Source organism: Mesoplodon bidens (genome assembly GCF_964165515.1).
Source record: "Mesoplodon bidens genome assembly, chromosome: 3".
NCBI classification, from domain to species: Eukaryota; Metazoa; Chordata; class Mammalia; order Artiodactyla; family Ziphiidae; genus Mesoplodon; species Mesoplodon bidens.
This window is the reverse complement of record NC_138178.1, coordinates 73,736,332-73,753,164: the sequence shown is the minus strand read 5'-3', so window position 1 is coordinate 73,753,164 and position 16,833 is coordinate 73,736,332. Positions and strand designations below refer to the sequence as shown.

The window sequence follows — 16,833 nt, the reverse complement described above, 5'->3', positions numbered from 1 at the left end:
CTGTCATAGCCCCCCTCCTTGCTCCAGGACAAACTGGAACTGGGTCTCAAGGAGCTAGCACACAAGGCTACTCTCTAGATGCCAGATGATGGCAGGGCCACTTCCCTGCAGACTGTAGTCAGCTAGGTGAAGGCTGCTGGCCACAGTCATGACAGCTGATCTGATCTGTGATTTCTTCCTCTCCTGCCAATGTCAGGTCCAGGTTTGCCAATATGTTTGTGTTGCTGTACTAGATGCTGGAGAGAGGCCATCTGCCCTGTGTGTCAGATTCCAGACTCCACATGGTTATGGCAGGGTTTGAGAGAAGTATCCACAGAGTGAGGGGCAGGATTAGAATAAAGAGGTGTTAATGGTGTGAGTTGGGAAGGTAAAGGAAACTGTCGGGAACTCAGTGGAAAAAGAGGGTTGAAGAAAATTACAGGGAGAATCAGGGGAAATAAAGAAAAACAAGGGAAGAAGACAACCATCTCTGTTTTTTTAAAGGTCAAAGAGTAAAAATCATATAGAAAGGCTCTTTCACCTTGCCAGGTTCAACAGCGTGCTGCATTTTTGCTTTTTAAATAAAGTTTACACCATTGGGTTCTGGGCTCTTCTTCCAGCTGACAGGCTCTGTCTTCCAATCATGCCCACCCCCAACCCCCTGAAGCACCCATTTTTCCTCCGGACCCCACACTTCTCCAAACCCCACCCCCTGACCCAAGTTCAGTTTCCACTTACGGATTACATCTCTCTCTGATTGTCTAGCACTCATTTTCTAAGATCAATCTCTTTACTCTTCTTCACTTACTAGCCTAAATCCATATTACTCTATAGTTTTAAGAAAGACTCATGACAACTAGATCATGCTATGCAATAACTCAAGTTTTACTGTCCAAATATGTTTGTGTGTGTATATATATATATAAAATATCTGTACATATATATATATACATATATGTATACTGTGTATGTATGTGTGTGTATATAAATAAATAAAACTGGCATTTGCAAGAGCTTTAAAATCTATCAGATTGCACGTTTCTTTAGCCAAACAATAAATACTCTTTGATGAGTCATGACACTTCACTTCACTTTAAGAAACAGTACAAAGTCAGATGGTTCAAAATAAACAGATAAACAAACCAACAAATAAAACCAGACTAGAGTAGGCATCCAGGCATTTCTTTTCTAGGCTCTGAGGCAAATTCCAGGTGCTGTCTTCTCTTTTATCAATTTTATTTTCTCCTCTGCTTTTGGAAATCCCGTCCATTCTTTAAGTCTGATCCACATGATTTTACAGAGTTGGGAAGGGGATGAGAGGGCGTGGGACAGAAAGGAGAGTGGTGGGAGGGAGAAACCTAGTATTTATCAAGTTACCTGAGAGTAAAGACCTTGCCTGTCTTTCTCACCTCTAAATACCCTGGTACCGAGAACGAGGTCTAGTGAATGAGAAGATGCTCAATAAACACGTGTTGAACAAATGAAATTACTGACTCTGTACTGTGTGCTGAGGGCCATGCTGGATAGTTTTAAAAACAGTACTGAATAATTGGTCAATAAAAAGTAACTCAGTATAACAATATGCCCTCCTTTGTATAATAAGAGAATGCATTCCCTGAGGTGGTACCTTCAGAGCTTGGGCTCATGCTGAGGCTGTGATCCCAACATCTCAGTGGGCAAAACCAGGGTAGATAATAACTTAAGGCAGTGCCAGCAAACTATCACTCATGAGCCAAGTCTGGCCTGCAGATTGTACAGCCCAGGAGCTAAGAATGGTTTTTACATGTTTAAAAGGATTATAAAACAAAACGAAAAATAGACAGCAGAGATTGAATATGGCCTACAAAGCAAAAATATTTACTATCTAGCCCTTTACAGTAAAAGTTTGCTGACCCTTGTTCTAAGGAGACACTAAGAATGTGCTTCTGAAGTTAGTTTTAATCTAAAGTGTGTTTGGCTTGAACTTGTGTTCAAACATGGCGAGACTGCAGGCCTGGGCTCTGTGAGCACTCTGGAGCCACACACACAAGCTCGATGTTCTTTGTCCAAGCTTAGAGCAGCTCCATGGCACCAATAATGTAGAGTCTGCACCTTTGTTAACTCTTGCTTGTTCATGTGACTCTTTTGTAGGTGTTTTTCTACATGATTTTCTGGTTAGTTGTGCAGTGCAACAAAGTCTTCTCCTAGAAAATCTATGGGTGGCAAAATCACCAACCCACTTGGTATAATGATTAGAGGGCTTTGTTATGGAGCTTTGAATTCATCTGGCTCTAGCTGAAGTACTCAAGATGTGACCTCTCTTCCGTCTTTTATTAACTCTGGGTAATTTTTGGTTGTTTTTAATTCATTGATGATTTTCTGGTCCATTCTTCCTCTCCTCTCCTTCTGTGATTCCAATTATACTTATTTAAAATGACTGATATTTTCCCACAGGTAAATTATTAACCATCTTTTCTTTCCATTTTCCAGATTGGATAATTTCTATTCTTTTGTCTTCAGGTTTATTGATCTTTTTTTCATCATCTCCAATCTGCTGTTAGACCCATCAAGTGATTTTTTAAAAATTTCAGATACTGTATTTTCTAGTCCTAAAATTTGGTTCTTTTTCAGTGTCTCCTTTTTGCTGCTAAGATTTCATATGTGTTCATTGATTATGATCATATTTTTCCTTATGTCTTTGAGCATAATTACAATAGCTGCTTTGAAATTCTTGTCTGCTAATACCAACATACATGTCATTTTGGAGGCAGTTTCCATTAATTGCCTTCTCTCATGAGTATGGGTCACATTTTTCTGTTTCTTTGTATGTCTAGTAATTTTGAATTGTATCCTGAACACTGTACATGTTATGTTAATCTATAGCAGTGCTGTTCAATATTAATAAAACATGAACCACATATGTAATTTTAATTTTCTACTATCCATATTTAAAAAGTAAAAGAAACAGGTGATTTTAACATATTAATAAATTTTAATAATATATTGTATTTGACCCAATGTATTCAAAATGTAATTATTTCAACATGTAATCAATATTAAAAATTATTAAGATATTTTACAATATCTTTCCATACTAAATCTTTGAAGTCTGGTATGTATTTTACATTTATAACACATCTTCATTTGGGCTAGCTAGTGGTTACCATATTGATCAGCACAGCTCTAGAGTATCATTCTAGGAGAATACTGAGGTTTGGTCCGATACGAGCTACTCCATCATTATGGGAAGCAGAATCATTGACTGACAGTTTTTAAACTTTATTCCTTGGTGTTTCACAGACGTCCTGTGGGCCTACTGTGAGATGAAGGGAACGCCGAGTACACTGGGCTACTCTTCCCCATTATATATGCATCTCAATTCAATCAGAGCAACTCTGATTTCATGTTTCATATATTTCATTTCTGTGCATAATTTAAAAATATTTTGACACTAAAACAATATGAAAACATAAATGACTGTAAAATATGATTCTTGAATGGGTCCCTAGGACCTTTCTTGCTCAATCATGCCCTTGAACCCATGCTGACCTCTCCTCTTCTAGAGTCACTTATTCTCCTTTCTAATCATTTCACAAGAGCCAGCTCTCTCTGCTTTCAGGAAAAGCGACTGTGGTTTTTCTGATATTTAAGTCTTCACGCTTGCAAGTCCTTCCTTCTTTGACCCCACATGTGTGTGACTGATTGATTGATGGATAGATTGATCAATCAACTGATAGGTTTGCTGGATGGCTGTTCACACCCAGCATGCTCAGGACTTGCAGAAGTGAGCTGTTCCTCATGGCCATCAGCATTAGGGTAGGATTTCATTCTTAATTTTAAAAGGACCACATAAAACCAATGAAACAAGTCTCGCCTCACTTTCCTTCCTGTCTTCCCGCTTTCATTCATACACATTTTACCAGTTTGACAAAGAAAAGAGGGTCAGCCCGAAAACTAAATGCTTTGTGAAACCTTTTCACCAGGCAAGTGGTACAGATCAAGCTTAAGAAACCCAAAAAACTGCCAGGTTAAAAGTCCAGCCTCTTTACAAAAGCTAAACATGCCTAACCTGATGCACAGAACCACAAAACAAAAACCATGCACCTCAACCTAGGGCAGAACGGGAGGCCAGTGGTGATATTACATAATATAACAGAGTCAGATGCAAAGACCCATTAAAGTGGAAATAAGGAGGCTTAACTGATGAACACATTTCACACAATTCTTCTCAGCTGAGAACCCAAGAGAATTCACTTCAGAGCACACAAGTACATGGCCATGAAAGCTAGGGTTGGAAACAGAAGTTCTGATGGATCCCAAACAATAAATAACTTACTGACATTAATTTCAGCCACTGAAATAGACCAATCAAAAACACTAACCTATGTACACCTACTCACGGGTGCTCATACTGTGACACTGATTTCCTTTTTCTCCAAGACACGGTAATTTGCAGGAGGAGTTGACATGTACCAGTTGAAAGTGTGCGGGATGGCTATTTCTTTTTTCACAAGATGATATTAATGGCCCCCTATGAGATGCCTTCCAGTGAGGACTGTACACTTCTATCAAAGTTCTGGTTTAGTAGCCAGATATTCAGTATTTTGAGCAAGCAGAAATCACTCAGCAACAACAATGGAACACAGATCAAGACTGTGGTATTAACTGTGCATCACTGTCTCCCATTCATGGGCATTGCTGTTTTACCCTGGAGGCTCCAAGCTTGAGAACACAGCTCCTTACCGTGACTGGCATGGGTGCAAGTTGCACCTTCGGATCTGGGGCTCCGGACGACTGGCTTGAGGGCAGTCACTGTCGTTCACCAGAGTCGTGGTCTTGTTAACAATCCGTGTGCAGGACACGATGGTTCTGCGTTCCCCTGGAAACCAAACCACACAGAACTGAGAAGTCGTGGTACACACACCTGGTAAGGCCATTCATTCACCTTATGGAGGAGTGTTCAGGTGCATCTTTTGATCAGTTTGTCATTTAAAGTGACTATTGTAATGCCTTGTTGTTTGTCAGAGAGGGAGAACCATAATCTTTGGAATGAGGGTGTGTAAGACATGGCAGGGGCAGCATGGGGCAGGAGAAACATTCTAGAACAGGATCAGAAAGAAGCAACACTTCAGATCAGCCATGTCCTTGGAAAGCTTGGGGTTCATTGAGGTCAAAGTTGTGATTTGGGTCTTTAATTTCCAACAAAGACTGCCAATCTCTGTATCTGTTCATTTGATGTTTAAAGTCTATGGAGATCTGGTCTTGATTAAACAACTGTATATCAGCCCTCACCAGACATGATGGCTACTTATTACAGAACTCCTACTTGCTGGAGAGAAGTGAGAAACAGGAAGGCTAGTCAGAAGGACACAGACCCAACCTGAGAATTTGTCTCTCCAACTGCCGCTCGTGCCTAAGCCTCACGTGCTCTTGGGAAGCTTCACTAACAGGTCACCCCAGCTGGATGTAGTCATTGTTCTGGGTGTTCCCAAAGCACCGTGCACACTAGTTGGCCATGACTTTGTTAGGAGTGGGGGCGAATGATTGGGAGCTAGAAGGGTGGCCTTTGAAGCCAGGCTGTCTGGGTTCAGACTTGGCTTACTCACTAGCACAGTGAGCATAGGATTACTACTTAGTCCTCACGTTTCTGTGCCTTGGTTTCCTCCACTGGACTGACTCGCTTAACTTCCCTGTGCCTTAGGGTGCTTTAGGGATGGTTAAAATGAATTGATACATATAAAATGCTTAGAACAGAACCTGGCAGGGGTTAACACTTCATGTTAGCTATATTCCTATTGTTATTATTTGGGAAGTGTCATAATAAAAGATTAACAGGAAGTCAAGCATGACTATATGGATCCCACACTCCTCAACCAATCTGTCTCCTGGGGAAGTTGTCATGGAGAAATGACTCGAAATTATGGAGCCCTCAACTTGTGTAAGCATAGAAAGCACGGAGCCGCCTCAAGCCAGATTTCTGTTTGGACTGCAGGTCAGGGAGCTGGAAGTCAGGGAGCCATAAAAGGATGCCAGTAGTGACAGCAGCAGAACAGTACCCCCTTGCCCCCCAGCCAACGGAGCCTGCTAACTCTTCCACTTGGGCCACGCTTAGTTTTTAGCAAGCTGCCCCAGTGGAAAAGTTCGGTGCTATCAGCTCCGCAGGACCGAGTGTCGGTGAGGCCATGCCCAGATCCCACCTGCCAGCCCACCCTCTGGGTTGGCATTCCAGAGTCCAGGTCAACCTTCTGTCCTAACTCTGTGTCCATCAAAATTCACCCATCCTGCATCCATCCCCCATCACCCTTCTGTGTGTCCCATCAGGGTGACAGAGTACGCTGTACTAAGGGGGCTGCTGGCTAAGAGTTCAGAATGCTTCCAACCGCTCCTCCTAAACAACACAGTAATGACTACGATGCCTTTTGTTCATATTGATTTTTGCAGTATTTGAGTCTCCTCCCTGCAGTGGGCACGAAGGCTGATCAGTATAGAGAGAGTAAATCATCTGCTAACATATGGAGGCAAATCATGAAGCCAGGACTCAGGCTCTGAACGTTTCACTGGAGTTGGAGGACGTTTTCTTTCCATTGTATTACTGTTGGTTCCATTGGTTTCCCTGTATTTCCATTGGTCACTGGGGCAAAAAGGAAAGGGTATTTGAGGGTCAGAAACATCTTCCAGCGCCCCTCTACCAAACAGCAACAGATGGAAGTCTGTTCTGTTCATTCCCAGGGTCCCCTGTCACACTTGCGACACAACCATACATCAGCCAAACCTCCACTCGGATCAGCATCCAAGGGCCCCATGCCATAGGCAAAGCTGGGCACAACTCCAGCATGGAGGAGTTTGGAAGACTCTGCCCAAGTGTTTTGCAGAGAGATTTGCAGTGGGACGTGGTTACATTCCATGGAAACACAGGTATGTGGCCAGCCTTTCCCAGGCTCTGTGCACCCACCACGGAGTGCCCTGAATCCACTTCTCTGTTCGACAAAAACCCACAGCCCACGAGCCCGTGACCCTACTGCTCACCTCCTCCGCACTGCACACTGCAACCTTCCCAGCTGCTGTGGGTCCAGATGAACAAGGAGTCCTGCGGTTTTTCTGGTTCACTTTGATTTTCAGCAGTGTAGTTTACGGGAATGGTGTATTCGTAATGAATTCCATAATTTTGGTCGTGAAATAACAACACCTGGATCAGCAGCAAAATAAAAGGCCATTTTGAAATAAAGCGAAAGCTCCCAGGATTGCTGAACTTGCAAGCCAAGCCGTGCTGTGGCTGTCTCCCTACCAGGGGTAACCTGTTCTTTTCAGGGTTTCAAAACAGGTTCATTCCAGGGGCACACCTTTATTTCAGTCTTGGGTTCCCTAGATACTCAAATTCAGGGCAGAAGCCTATGTAAACCATCGGCAGGGAGTTCTACTCTTTTCCACTGGAGAGAGGACTGGTTTAGAGGAGGGATTTGGGGATTAGCAAATCTGTGGGCCCTAACTGCACTTTACATGGAGAGCTGCTCCAGGCAGAGCAAAGTACCCGTTCCCACAGTCACCCACGAAGCTGCCCTTACAGGGAGAAAGACACAAATATACTGCTTTTCCTAAACAGGCATCTGAACAAGTAGGGTTATTCTACTTCTTTGAAAATGAACACCACTCTTCACACCCCGAGCACCAGTCACTACTATGTGTAAGGCAGGCTCAAGGGTAGACACAGCTCCCTGCAGGGGAACCTTGGGGATGCCTGTCAGGGATGTAGGAGCCCTCCTGCTGCCATGGGAGCTAGGATGATGACGATGCCCACAGGGTGGCACAGCCTGGCACAGGGCTTAAAGCTGGGAGTGAGGGGAGGGGAGCCATCATCGTGCAGCTTGGGGACCCCTGGTTCTGAAATCCTGGTAAGTGGGAACTGGAAGGGCCTGCTCTTTGTTTGGTAATGCACGTTTCTAGCCCTGTAGAGAGAGAGGTGCTCTACTGGCTTTATTTCTCTACGTGTATGTAATGGTGCAAAAGAAGCACTCTTGTGGGAGCTTCAAGTGGCCTGGGTGTGGGTGGTATGTCCTCAGGCTACGCTTGGAAAAAGGGGGCAGTCCTGGGTCTAAGCAGCTAGCAGCTTCACTTCCAGCCCGGGGTCTGGGAGAGCCGGCCCGCAGGAGCTGGAGGCAGAGGGTGCTCCACCTGGCCTGGAGAGGCCAGGTGGACGGTGTGCTGGACGACAGGAGCCGTCCTCCCTCCCAAGCATCTCCCAGCCCTCCAAGGGCTGTAGTTGCAGGCAGGGTGGGGTGGGGTGCTAAGAGCAGCCCGAACTGAATAAACATCCACTTCTCCAAGAAAGAGACTTGCAGTAATGCATTTGGAAAAATGCCTCCAGTTTAAAAAAAAAAAAAAAAAAAAACGGCTTTAAAAGAGATCTTTATTATCTCAGTATGGGAATAAGACTGGTGAATTGAGAATCCATATGAAACCAATTTCATGCAATTTTGTAGCCACGTATAATTTGTATGCGTGTGCATAATTGCTTTCAAATGCAGGTCCCCGTGGCTCTACGGGCACTCCTAACCCTGCAAGCAATGTGCACACCTCAGTTAGGGGACAACAGATTTCCCTTCAGAGGCATATGGGCTCCTCTCGTTTCTAGGTTTAAAAACTGGTAGTAACAATTATATTTCAAGAGAGAAAAGTGATTAATGTTCAAGAGGGCAGGAACTTCAGCTGTGGTAGTTATTGCTTTCCCAGAGTTTTGTTTATTATGGTTGAATGAATCCAGGCTGTGCATTTGCTTTAATGGGCTGACAATTCACTCACGGTTTATGAAAGCTTTGGGGAAAGAAAGGAAATAGGCCCATCTTGGTGTTTGCTAGAAAAGCAAATTCACATGCTAAAGGTGACGCTGCTATCTTGGGTTTTATCTTGTCTTTTACTTCCTCTTTTAGTCCCTCTGAATGACTGCTTTTAACTCAGGACAGGAGGATTTGTTCCAATGACTTAGATTAGGAAACAATCTAATCACAGAGAAATGACTTAGGTACCGGTTCTTAGGTCCCAGAAATCAACTTGCAAGTATATACCTGCAGTAGATTTAGTGTGTGGAGTGTTGCACTGATAGATTTCGGGACAGTTTATGTCATCTGTGGCAACTGGCTCCCCTTACTCTTATCAGAAATTGTAACAGGGTTAGGGCCATTGTGGGTGACATCTCTGCTCACACGCAGATCTGGTCTCCTCAGGAGAGTCCCTGGGAAGTGGCCTGGGAATCTCTTGGGTGTCACCTAATCTTGAACAGCTGCAGGTTGCCCGTGACCACAAATTAATGGGGAGATAAGAACTTCCAAGTAGAGACTTTGGCAGGCATGGGGGACAAAATGTGCTTTGATTGCAGACACACAAGCTGTCACAACTCCCATTCTTTGGAAGGAGACATGGAATCAATAATCACAAGCTATGAAAAGTTAGTCACGGGAAGTCCTGAACCCTGAGAAGGCAACGGTGGCATTCCTGTCCCTGGAGATCTTTCATATTCTTAAAAGGCAGCAAAACTGGATGTTTCAGTGGTTTGCATGGGGTCCTCCCTGAGACAACACACAAGAGCAGAGTGCCCTGATCTGGCCTGATTGCACGATTTCTCGAGACCACCTGGGGAGTAAATAGGCCAGTAGAATCTGGCTCTCCCTCGATTCCTGAATCCTTGTTGCAAGCAGAGTCTGGAAAACCTGAGTGGTTTTGGTTTGGAAACAGAGTCAACAGTTCATTTCCAAAAGGTAGTTTCCGATGTGGATATGCAAATTGTGGGGCAAATCTAAGCCATCTGATATTAAAACATAGACTGTGAGTGGGGCTATCTGCTTAATAATGCCAAGTCTCCCTGGCGGCCACATGGCTAAGCATTTCCTTCCTGGAGGTGGTTCCTTTTGGAAAAGATGGGAGTTCTGCCAGTAAAGAGCTAGGGCAAAATTTTGAGAGGGCAGAATTTTGAAGCACGTGGCAAAGGGATTAGATAAGAAAAGACCAAGAGAGAGACTTGAGCAGCAGGTGGCCAGGTAAACCACCAGGAACCAGGTGTACCTCCTACCCACAGGGTCTCAGGGAAGAAGTCAACTGGTAGACCTCTTGGAGTCGGCGGTCTCAAGACAAATGCAAAAGCACGGCAAATTACCATCAAATGCAGAGGCATTTTGGTTGGTCCCTTGGCGGAAATTTTCTCCCACAGGCCCCTTCTAACATAGCGGACGGTCGTGCCTGCAATCTGGAACTCTCCGGGGAGCTCTATCTTCCAGTCACTGTTGATGGATCTCTTGCTGGAGTCTTTGAGAGCTAGAAAGAAAATGGAACACCATGGAATCGGGGGAGTCAGTCTGTCTTTGAAAGGAGTCAGGGTGTCCTGAGCGGTGGGTTGGAGGTCTCACTCTCTACCTCCACAGGGGAGAAGAGGGAGGCCTGCAGTGAGAGAAAGGGGGCTTTCTTTGAGAACAGAAGCCTGGCTCACAGGGAGAGAACAGCTCCTGACCCCAGGACCCTCCGAGAGAGAGTTGTCGTGACTCCTGCACCTCTGAGCATGGGCCGCTGTCTCAGAATCAGCTCACTCGGTGGGGGGTGCAGGGAGGAGCACCAGAGAATGGAGACAGCCACAGCCCAATCACATTTCACGAGGTTAACAGAATAGGGGGTTTTCCGCCGGATGAATCGATTCTATTTTAACGTGTCCAAGGCTACAATACAGGATTTGTAGCTTTAGCAAAATTCATCCTTCATTTTACTCTTACCTACCTGGGGCTTTTTAGAGGGCAGCCTAACTCCAATGCCCCTCAAGGATTTGACAGCCCTAGATTAGTAAAGCAGATGCTCCTTCAAGAAACAAGTGTCATTCTACCAAACACGAGAGTCTGGAAGCCTGAGCTGCCTACAGGCGTGGCAGTAACAGTGAGCCGATGTCTTGTGGGTGGTGGGGGCCCTCCCACCCTCAGCTTTGTGGCCTTTGCTGGGTTCACACTTTGCTCTCTCACACTCCATACAAAGTGTGTTGGAACTGGCAAGGAATCGACATCTTGCTGATTGGCCATAGCAAAGATTTGGTTTTCCACACAAGCTATGTATTTATTATTATCTGAGTGCTCACCAGTGACTTTCTTTGTTGTTTCCTCACTTAGGTTTTAGAGTCATGTGGTTCTCATGAGGGAGCATTCTGCAGTGAAATTCTGTTTTTTTGTGCTGTTTTGTTATTTAGGAAAGAAAGAAAGAACTAGAACCTACTCTGGCATTTTGGAGGAGGTGGCAAATGAAAATGGGTGACAGTAAGTCTTGATGTCACTCAAAAAATAAAACTTTCCGTGCACCCCAAGTCCAATGCCATGCTCTCTGCCAGTGCAGCTAGAGTCCCCTGAGAACCAGATGCTCTCAATCACCTTGGGACCCTGCTCAACCCACAATCAGCGAAATCAGGTGCTATCCCATTCCCTACTCTCTGCTTATGAGGCCAGAAGTATTAATAAAATGCCCACATTTAATACTGATTTTGGATAATGAGACTTGAAACCCAAAAGTGGTTTCAGTTAACCCTGAGTCCATGAGCCCCTGGCTGGGTTAGGACCCGGTGGGTCCAGTCCTGGTCAGGCCACAAGCAGCTGGGGGATGCTGGCCTCCGCTTCCTTGTCTGCAGGACACAATTGTCCCAGCAGGCTCTCCTGGCCCCTAAGGGGGAGGTGCATGTTCAGGACTCTGTGCTTACAGGAACTGCCAAGAGAAACCGAGGGACCTGGGAAGGGCTGCTTTCCAGCAGGATGGCTTCCAGGAGGGGGTTCATACTCAGGGTGGCTGCCCAGTGAGTGGCTGGGGATTACAGGACTCCAGGGAAGTCTTCGAAAAGAGAAAGCTCTACCACTTAGAATCGAATGCTTCCCTTCAAGAAATTCTACCTACTATCGAGATTTCCTGGCTACTGGAAGGAAGCGAGACTGTTGGCATACTCACAATTTCTGCGCCTTTTTCTCTTCCTCAGCCACTGCCTGCAAGTCCCCATTTAAGGGGCACATTCTCTGGTTTAGCTCCTCCATATGCTTTTACCCATTTAACTTTCCCAACAACTCTCTAAGGTAAAGGATTATTTCCCTCTTTTCACAGATGTGGAAATGGGGGCACAGAGAGGTTAAGTAACCTGCCTAAAGTCATACAGCTATTACGTTGTCATGTGGAGATCTGAACCTAAACAGACCAAGCTCCCACATTCTTTAGGTTATAGCATCAGTCTAGAGTTTTATGACAGACACTGAAATGTGCAAATGTCATATTCTCAAAGAGAACAAATTCCAAGCTCAAATTGCTGTGGGGGGGGTTCTCACGTTCTACATACCCTCATAAAAATAACTAAACTTACGGTTTTCCACAGCTTCCAGTGAACTAATAACTTAAAAGTATGTTTGGTCATGTTAGCTACACGGGTATCTAGGCTAAGGCTGTATGAGTGTTCATTGTTCTTTCAATTTCTCTGAAGGTTTGGAAAATTGTTTCTTGCACATGCATATGTAAATTTGGTTTTCAGAATCAGTACGGGCTGGTGGGAAGTAGCAGACAGACAAATGAGGGAACAGAAACCTTTAAGAAAAGCCTCAGTAGGGGCTTCCCTGGTGGCGCAGTGGTTAAGAATCCGCCTGCCAATGCAGGGGACACGTGTTCAAGCCCTGGTCTGGGAAGATCCCACATGCCGCAGAGCAACTAAGCCCGTGCGCCACAACTACTGAGCCTGCGCTTTAGAGCCTGCGAGACACAACTACTGAAGCCCGTGAGCCTAGAGTCCGTGCTCTGCAACGAGAGGCCACCACAATATGAAGCCTGCACACCACAACGAAGAGTAGCCCCTGCTCACCGCAACTAGAGAAAGCCCGCGCACAGCAATGAAGACCCAACACAGCCAAAAATAAATAAATTAAATAAAAAAAAGAAAAGCCTCAGTAAAAACAAGTCAGGGAAGCACAGGGAACAGCCGACACGTCCCTACACCAATCCCTCACCTTTTTCTGAGGGCCTTGTAGCTGGTGATGGAGGCACAGCTCCTGCCCTTGGGAGCTCAATGTTTGAAAGGGAGATTGGTGAGAAGACAGATAAACACGATACACTTCCAGAAGCTCAGTGACAGAGGCCAGTCTGGGGCCTGTGCACACTCGTGTGGGCAGAGATTGGGGCAGGTGGGGAAGGCCTTCTGAAGGAGGAGACCTGAGCTGAGACTGCAAGAAAAGCAGGGAGAAGGGGTGGCCTGGAGCATGTGGGCAGCTCGGGCTGTTGCTCCTTGCCTCCTTGTTAAGCTCAGTTTCTGTGTAGGGTGGTGGAGGGAGAAAGGTACCCTGCCCCATGTGGAGAAGCAAGTGGAAGGTGAAGGAATATTGGAAGTCTGACTGGGAAGAGGAGGTGACAGAGAGGGGCTATGGAGGTGGAGAAGGAAAGAGAAGGCTCACTGTCATTGTCATTGGGGTGGGGACACGAGCATGTTGAGAACCCTTGAAACTGAGAATCAGAGAGATGAGCAGAATGAGTTTCTGTAAAGCTGTCTGCTGACCCCCATCATGCTGGGGTCACCCCACAGAACCCATTTCCCACACAGAGACCAGGGGCACATTGGGGCGGCCCTCTCCTCCTGTCTCAGCCCACGCGTATGCCCCAGTCGACTCCTGCGTTCAGTGCCCTGGGCTGGGCCCTGGCCTTGTTCTGTCTTAGGGCTTCTGTGAGCAGCATCTAGTGTGTTGCTGCCTGCCATTTCTCTCTCCTTCTGCAAGTAACAACGCCCAGAGGAGCTTTTGGGGATGTGTTCTTCCCTCAGTCACGTGGGGCTGACCCCAAACTCCACCCCAGCTCCAGGAGTGTGTCCATCACCTAACCCTGGAAGGTAAGATTCAATTCTAAGACTTTCATTCACCTTGGGAAGAAGGAGATTTCTTTCCACAGGTTGCCCAGAGACTTGATGTAAGTCTTGCCAGTACGTGGCAAGAGGTCCCTAGATTAAAGTCAACTGAGAAAGGACAGCAGTGCCAGGACAGAGACTCTATTTCCCATGATATCATCTTAAGCCCCTGGATCCAGCAGTGTCTGAAGCCAGTAACACAGAAACTGAGAACTGGGTTTGGCTTTCACATGTCACATTTGGAGGTTGGTTTTTAAAAACTACTAACCATGATGGGGGCAGGGCAGGTTGAGAAAGAAAATCACTAGTATGGATTTCTAGGAAGAAATTATGCTAGGATCCTCACTAACGTAGCTTCGTACCCCCTGAGATTCAGAAGGCCCGGTATACTCTATCCAGGCTCTCCTGGGCCCTGCTCCCGTCCGGCGCTTTGTTCAGGATGTGGCGGCTCTTTCTCATTTGGCCTTGTTTCTAAGGTGCTCTAAAAGGACTTTATTGGATTATAAACGGAAAACCACCCTGCCTCCGTGCCAAAAGTCAAACACCTGTGAGGTCAAGAGTGGGAAGGACTGGAAAAAGTGCAGGAGGGCACACCTGGGGCCGATTATAAACCCATCCACAGAAACGCCACGCAGAGGTGTGGGGGCCGCCTGGGGAAGCCCCACTTCTGCTGGCAGAGGCACCTGCCATGGGTGACACAGGGGACAGACGAAGACCCCACTGGGCCTGGTGGCGTGCCACCCTCTCACCACCAGGGGAGTGTCCTGCTTGGCAGTAGGGGTTGGGGGAGGTGACATTTCAGGAGGCGGCCTGCAGGGTGGGCGAGGGAGGCCGTGGAGGAGTGAGTATGGTCAGAGAAGGGGGGAGGGCAAGTGAGAGAGGCAGGCAGTGGCTCACCGGCTCTTCCAGAAAAGGCCAGCAGCAGGATGGGGAGGAACATGCCAGACAGTGCAGTGCTGGTGGCAGGCTCTCTGGGGAAAGCAGTCTAGATTTATAGTGCTCGTCACTCTGCAAGGTGTAAATGTGCCCACATGACAGGTTTCAAGTTATCCACGTGAGCTCTGTGAAGGCAGAGATGGGAAGAGATGCGAACCGTGACCTCTCCCATCCACATACCGCTGCTGGGAGCTCCCAGGACTTCTGAAGTCACCTGTCTTTGCTTTGCAGGTCCTGGCCTGGGGCTGCTGAATTGGCAAAATCTCATACTGTTACAGCCTCAGGGTATGTGTGTGGTCGGGGTCGGGGCTCTCATGGTTCCAGAAAGCATCCACTTTGCTTGTCCAAGCTCTGCGGCCGCCATCTGCAAGGCGGCTGCAAACTTCCAGGCACCACAGTCTCAGCTTTACAACTGCCACTTGACCCCTCGTCTGAAAGCTGGTGCCCCTTCCTCAAGACAGTGTGATCGTGATGACACCTCTCCATGCATTTTGCAGTGGGATGAAAACTCAGAGGCAGAATTATAAGTAGCAGGCCAGCAGTTCCAAGAATCATGGGGATCGCTGCAAGCCTGTTGACTCTGGGGTGAGTCATTTAGTCAGCAGGATTCAAAATTTGCAGGTTGCCATGGTCCATGCTGAGAAAGCAGAACTTCCTGCTAAAATTGGAGTTTAGTACCTGACATCCTTTCCAAAGGGTAAGACTGCAGCCTCAGAAGGTCTGTTGGAACATCAAGATCTGAACATCACTGACAGTGAATTGATAGGTTCAGTGCGGAGTCTGATGAGAGAACCAGCTTGTGGGGCCGTGTCAGCCCCAAAGAGAGAGTGTGCAGGTCGCTCCTGGCCCATCTGTAACGGCCTCCACCCCGGAGCAAGCTTCACAGAGCAGGGTCTGTGAGAGCCGGGGAGGCTGAAGCTCCGGGGCCCCTCTCGTGCACCAGTCCTTTCCAAGGCCCTATACGTAGTGTATTCTTTCCCTTAAAGAAGGCCTCCCAAATTAAATAAGTTTTGGGCCCCAGAAATTCCCGTTCCTCTCGATCCTTTGGCATCAATGGTATGTGCAAGCCCCCTTTGTCTGTAAGCATTTTGAGATTAGTTTATATTTGAAATTAGAATTTTTAGGCCTAGAAACTCAACAGGGACCATTAAGATGATTACAAATGCTCTGCTTTGATAGGGAAATATAAAGTTAAGAACAAAGGGAATTCCTGAGTGACTTGATTCTATCTATAATGTCTGTAGTTCTGATTTGCTGGGGAGGATATTTTCACTTGCTGATCCTGCCTCAGTCAGAGGTTGGGTGTTTTAAACCCTGTCACAAATATAGCAGCACTTGCTTTTGTGTGTGTTGCTCAGAAGCCTCTCAACAGCTGGAGAGACTTCTGCAGGGATGAAGATGGCACACGCTCTCCCTTGCTACCAAAGCAGAACCAAACCTCCTCAATGGCCTGGAATGTGAGGTCATATGGTGACCGTCTGTTTCCCTCAGGGCCCTTCTATCTCTCTGTGGACATTTATACAATGTCCCTGTAGTTCCGGGCACTGTGAGAGATCCTGAGCCTTTCCAGGGAGCAGGGAGCGGGCATTCCTGCTGGGATGGCTCAGCTCCTCTCTGGAGCTGCCTGGGGGCAGGTACAAGAGGTCGGATGCTGTCTGCATGCCCACTCCCTGCATGGCGCTGTGAAGAAGCCAGGCTCCTTTCTGTCTCTCTCCCTCCTGGATTCCACTGGAAGACTTGACCCACGTTCAACCTACTTCTAATCCTGGCGTTGAGTCAGCTCCTTTTATTTCCACTCGGAGTTCTGCCAGCTCTGCTCTCAGCTATGGATGCAAACTGCAGAGGCATTTCCTGTTCCAGGTGGTTTTGAGCAGAAAGCCAGGCAGCATGGGTTGAAGGTAGGTGGGGTGAATTCTTGAGGAACTGCTCCCGCAATGTGAGAGTAATTCAAAGTTACACAGGGTTGACTTCCAAAGCACCCAGCCCCGAGTGGAAACAAGGCTTGTTGAACTAACTTTAGAAACGTAACAAGCATGGACCACCTTTGGATTTCCCTTGTGCAC

The 16,833-nt window shown here is 46.7% G+C and overlaps 1 protein-coding gene across 5 annotated transcripts in view; it reads right to left on the bottom strand.

Moving 5' to 3' along the window:
* ADAMTS17 (ADAM metallopeptidase with thrombospondin type 1 motif 17) overlaps positions 1-16,833 on the bottom strand; it is a 350,286-nt gene that overhangs the window by 60,981 nt on the left and 272,472 nt on the right. For all 5 annotated transcript variants that reach the window (XM_081230164.1, XM_081230165.1, XM_081230166.1 and 2 more), the window contains 3 exons: positions 10,103-10,260; positions 6,985-7,144; positions 4,702-4,837 (listed from right to left, as the gene is read on the bottom strand). In XM_081230164.1, the coding sequence (XP_081086290.1) occupies positions 4,702-4,837; positions 6,985-7,144; positions 10,103-10,260 (454 nt within the window). The remainder of the gene's footprint in view (positions 1-4,701; positions 4,838-6,984; positions 7,145-10,102; positions 10,261-16,833) is intronic.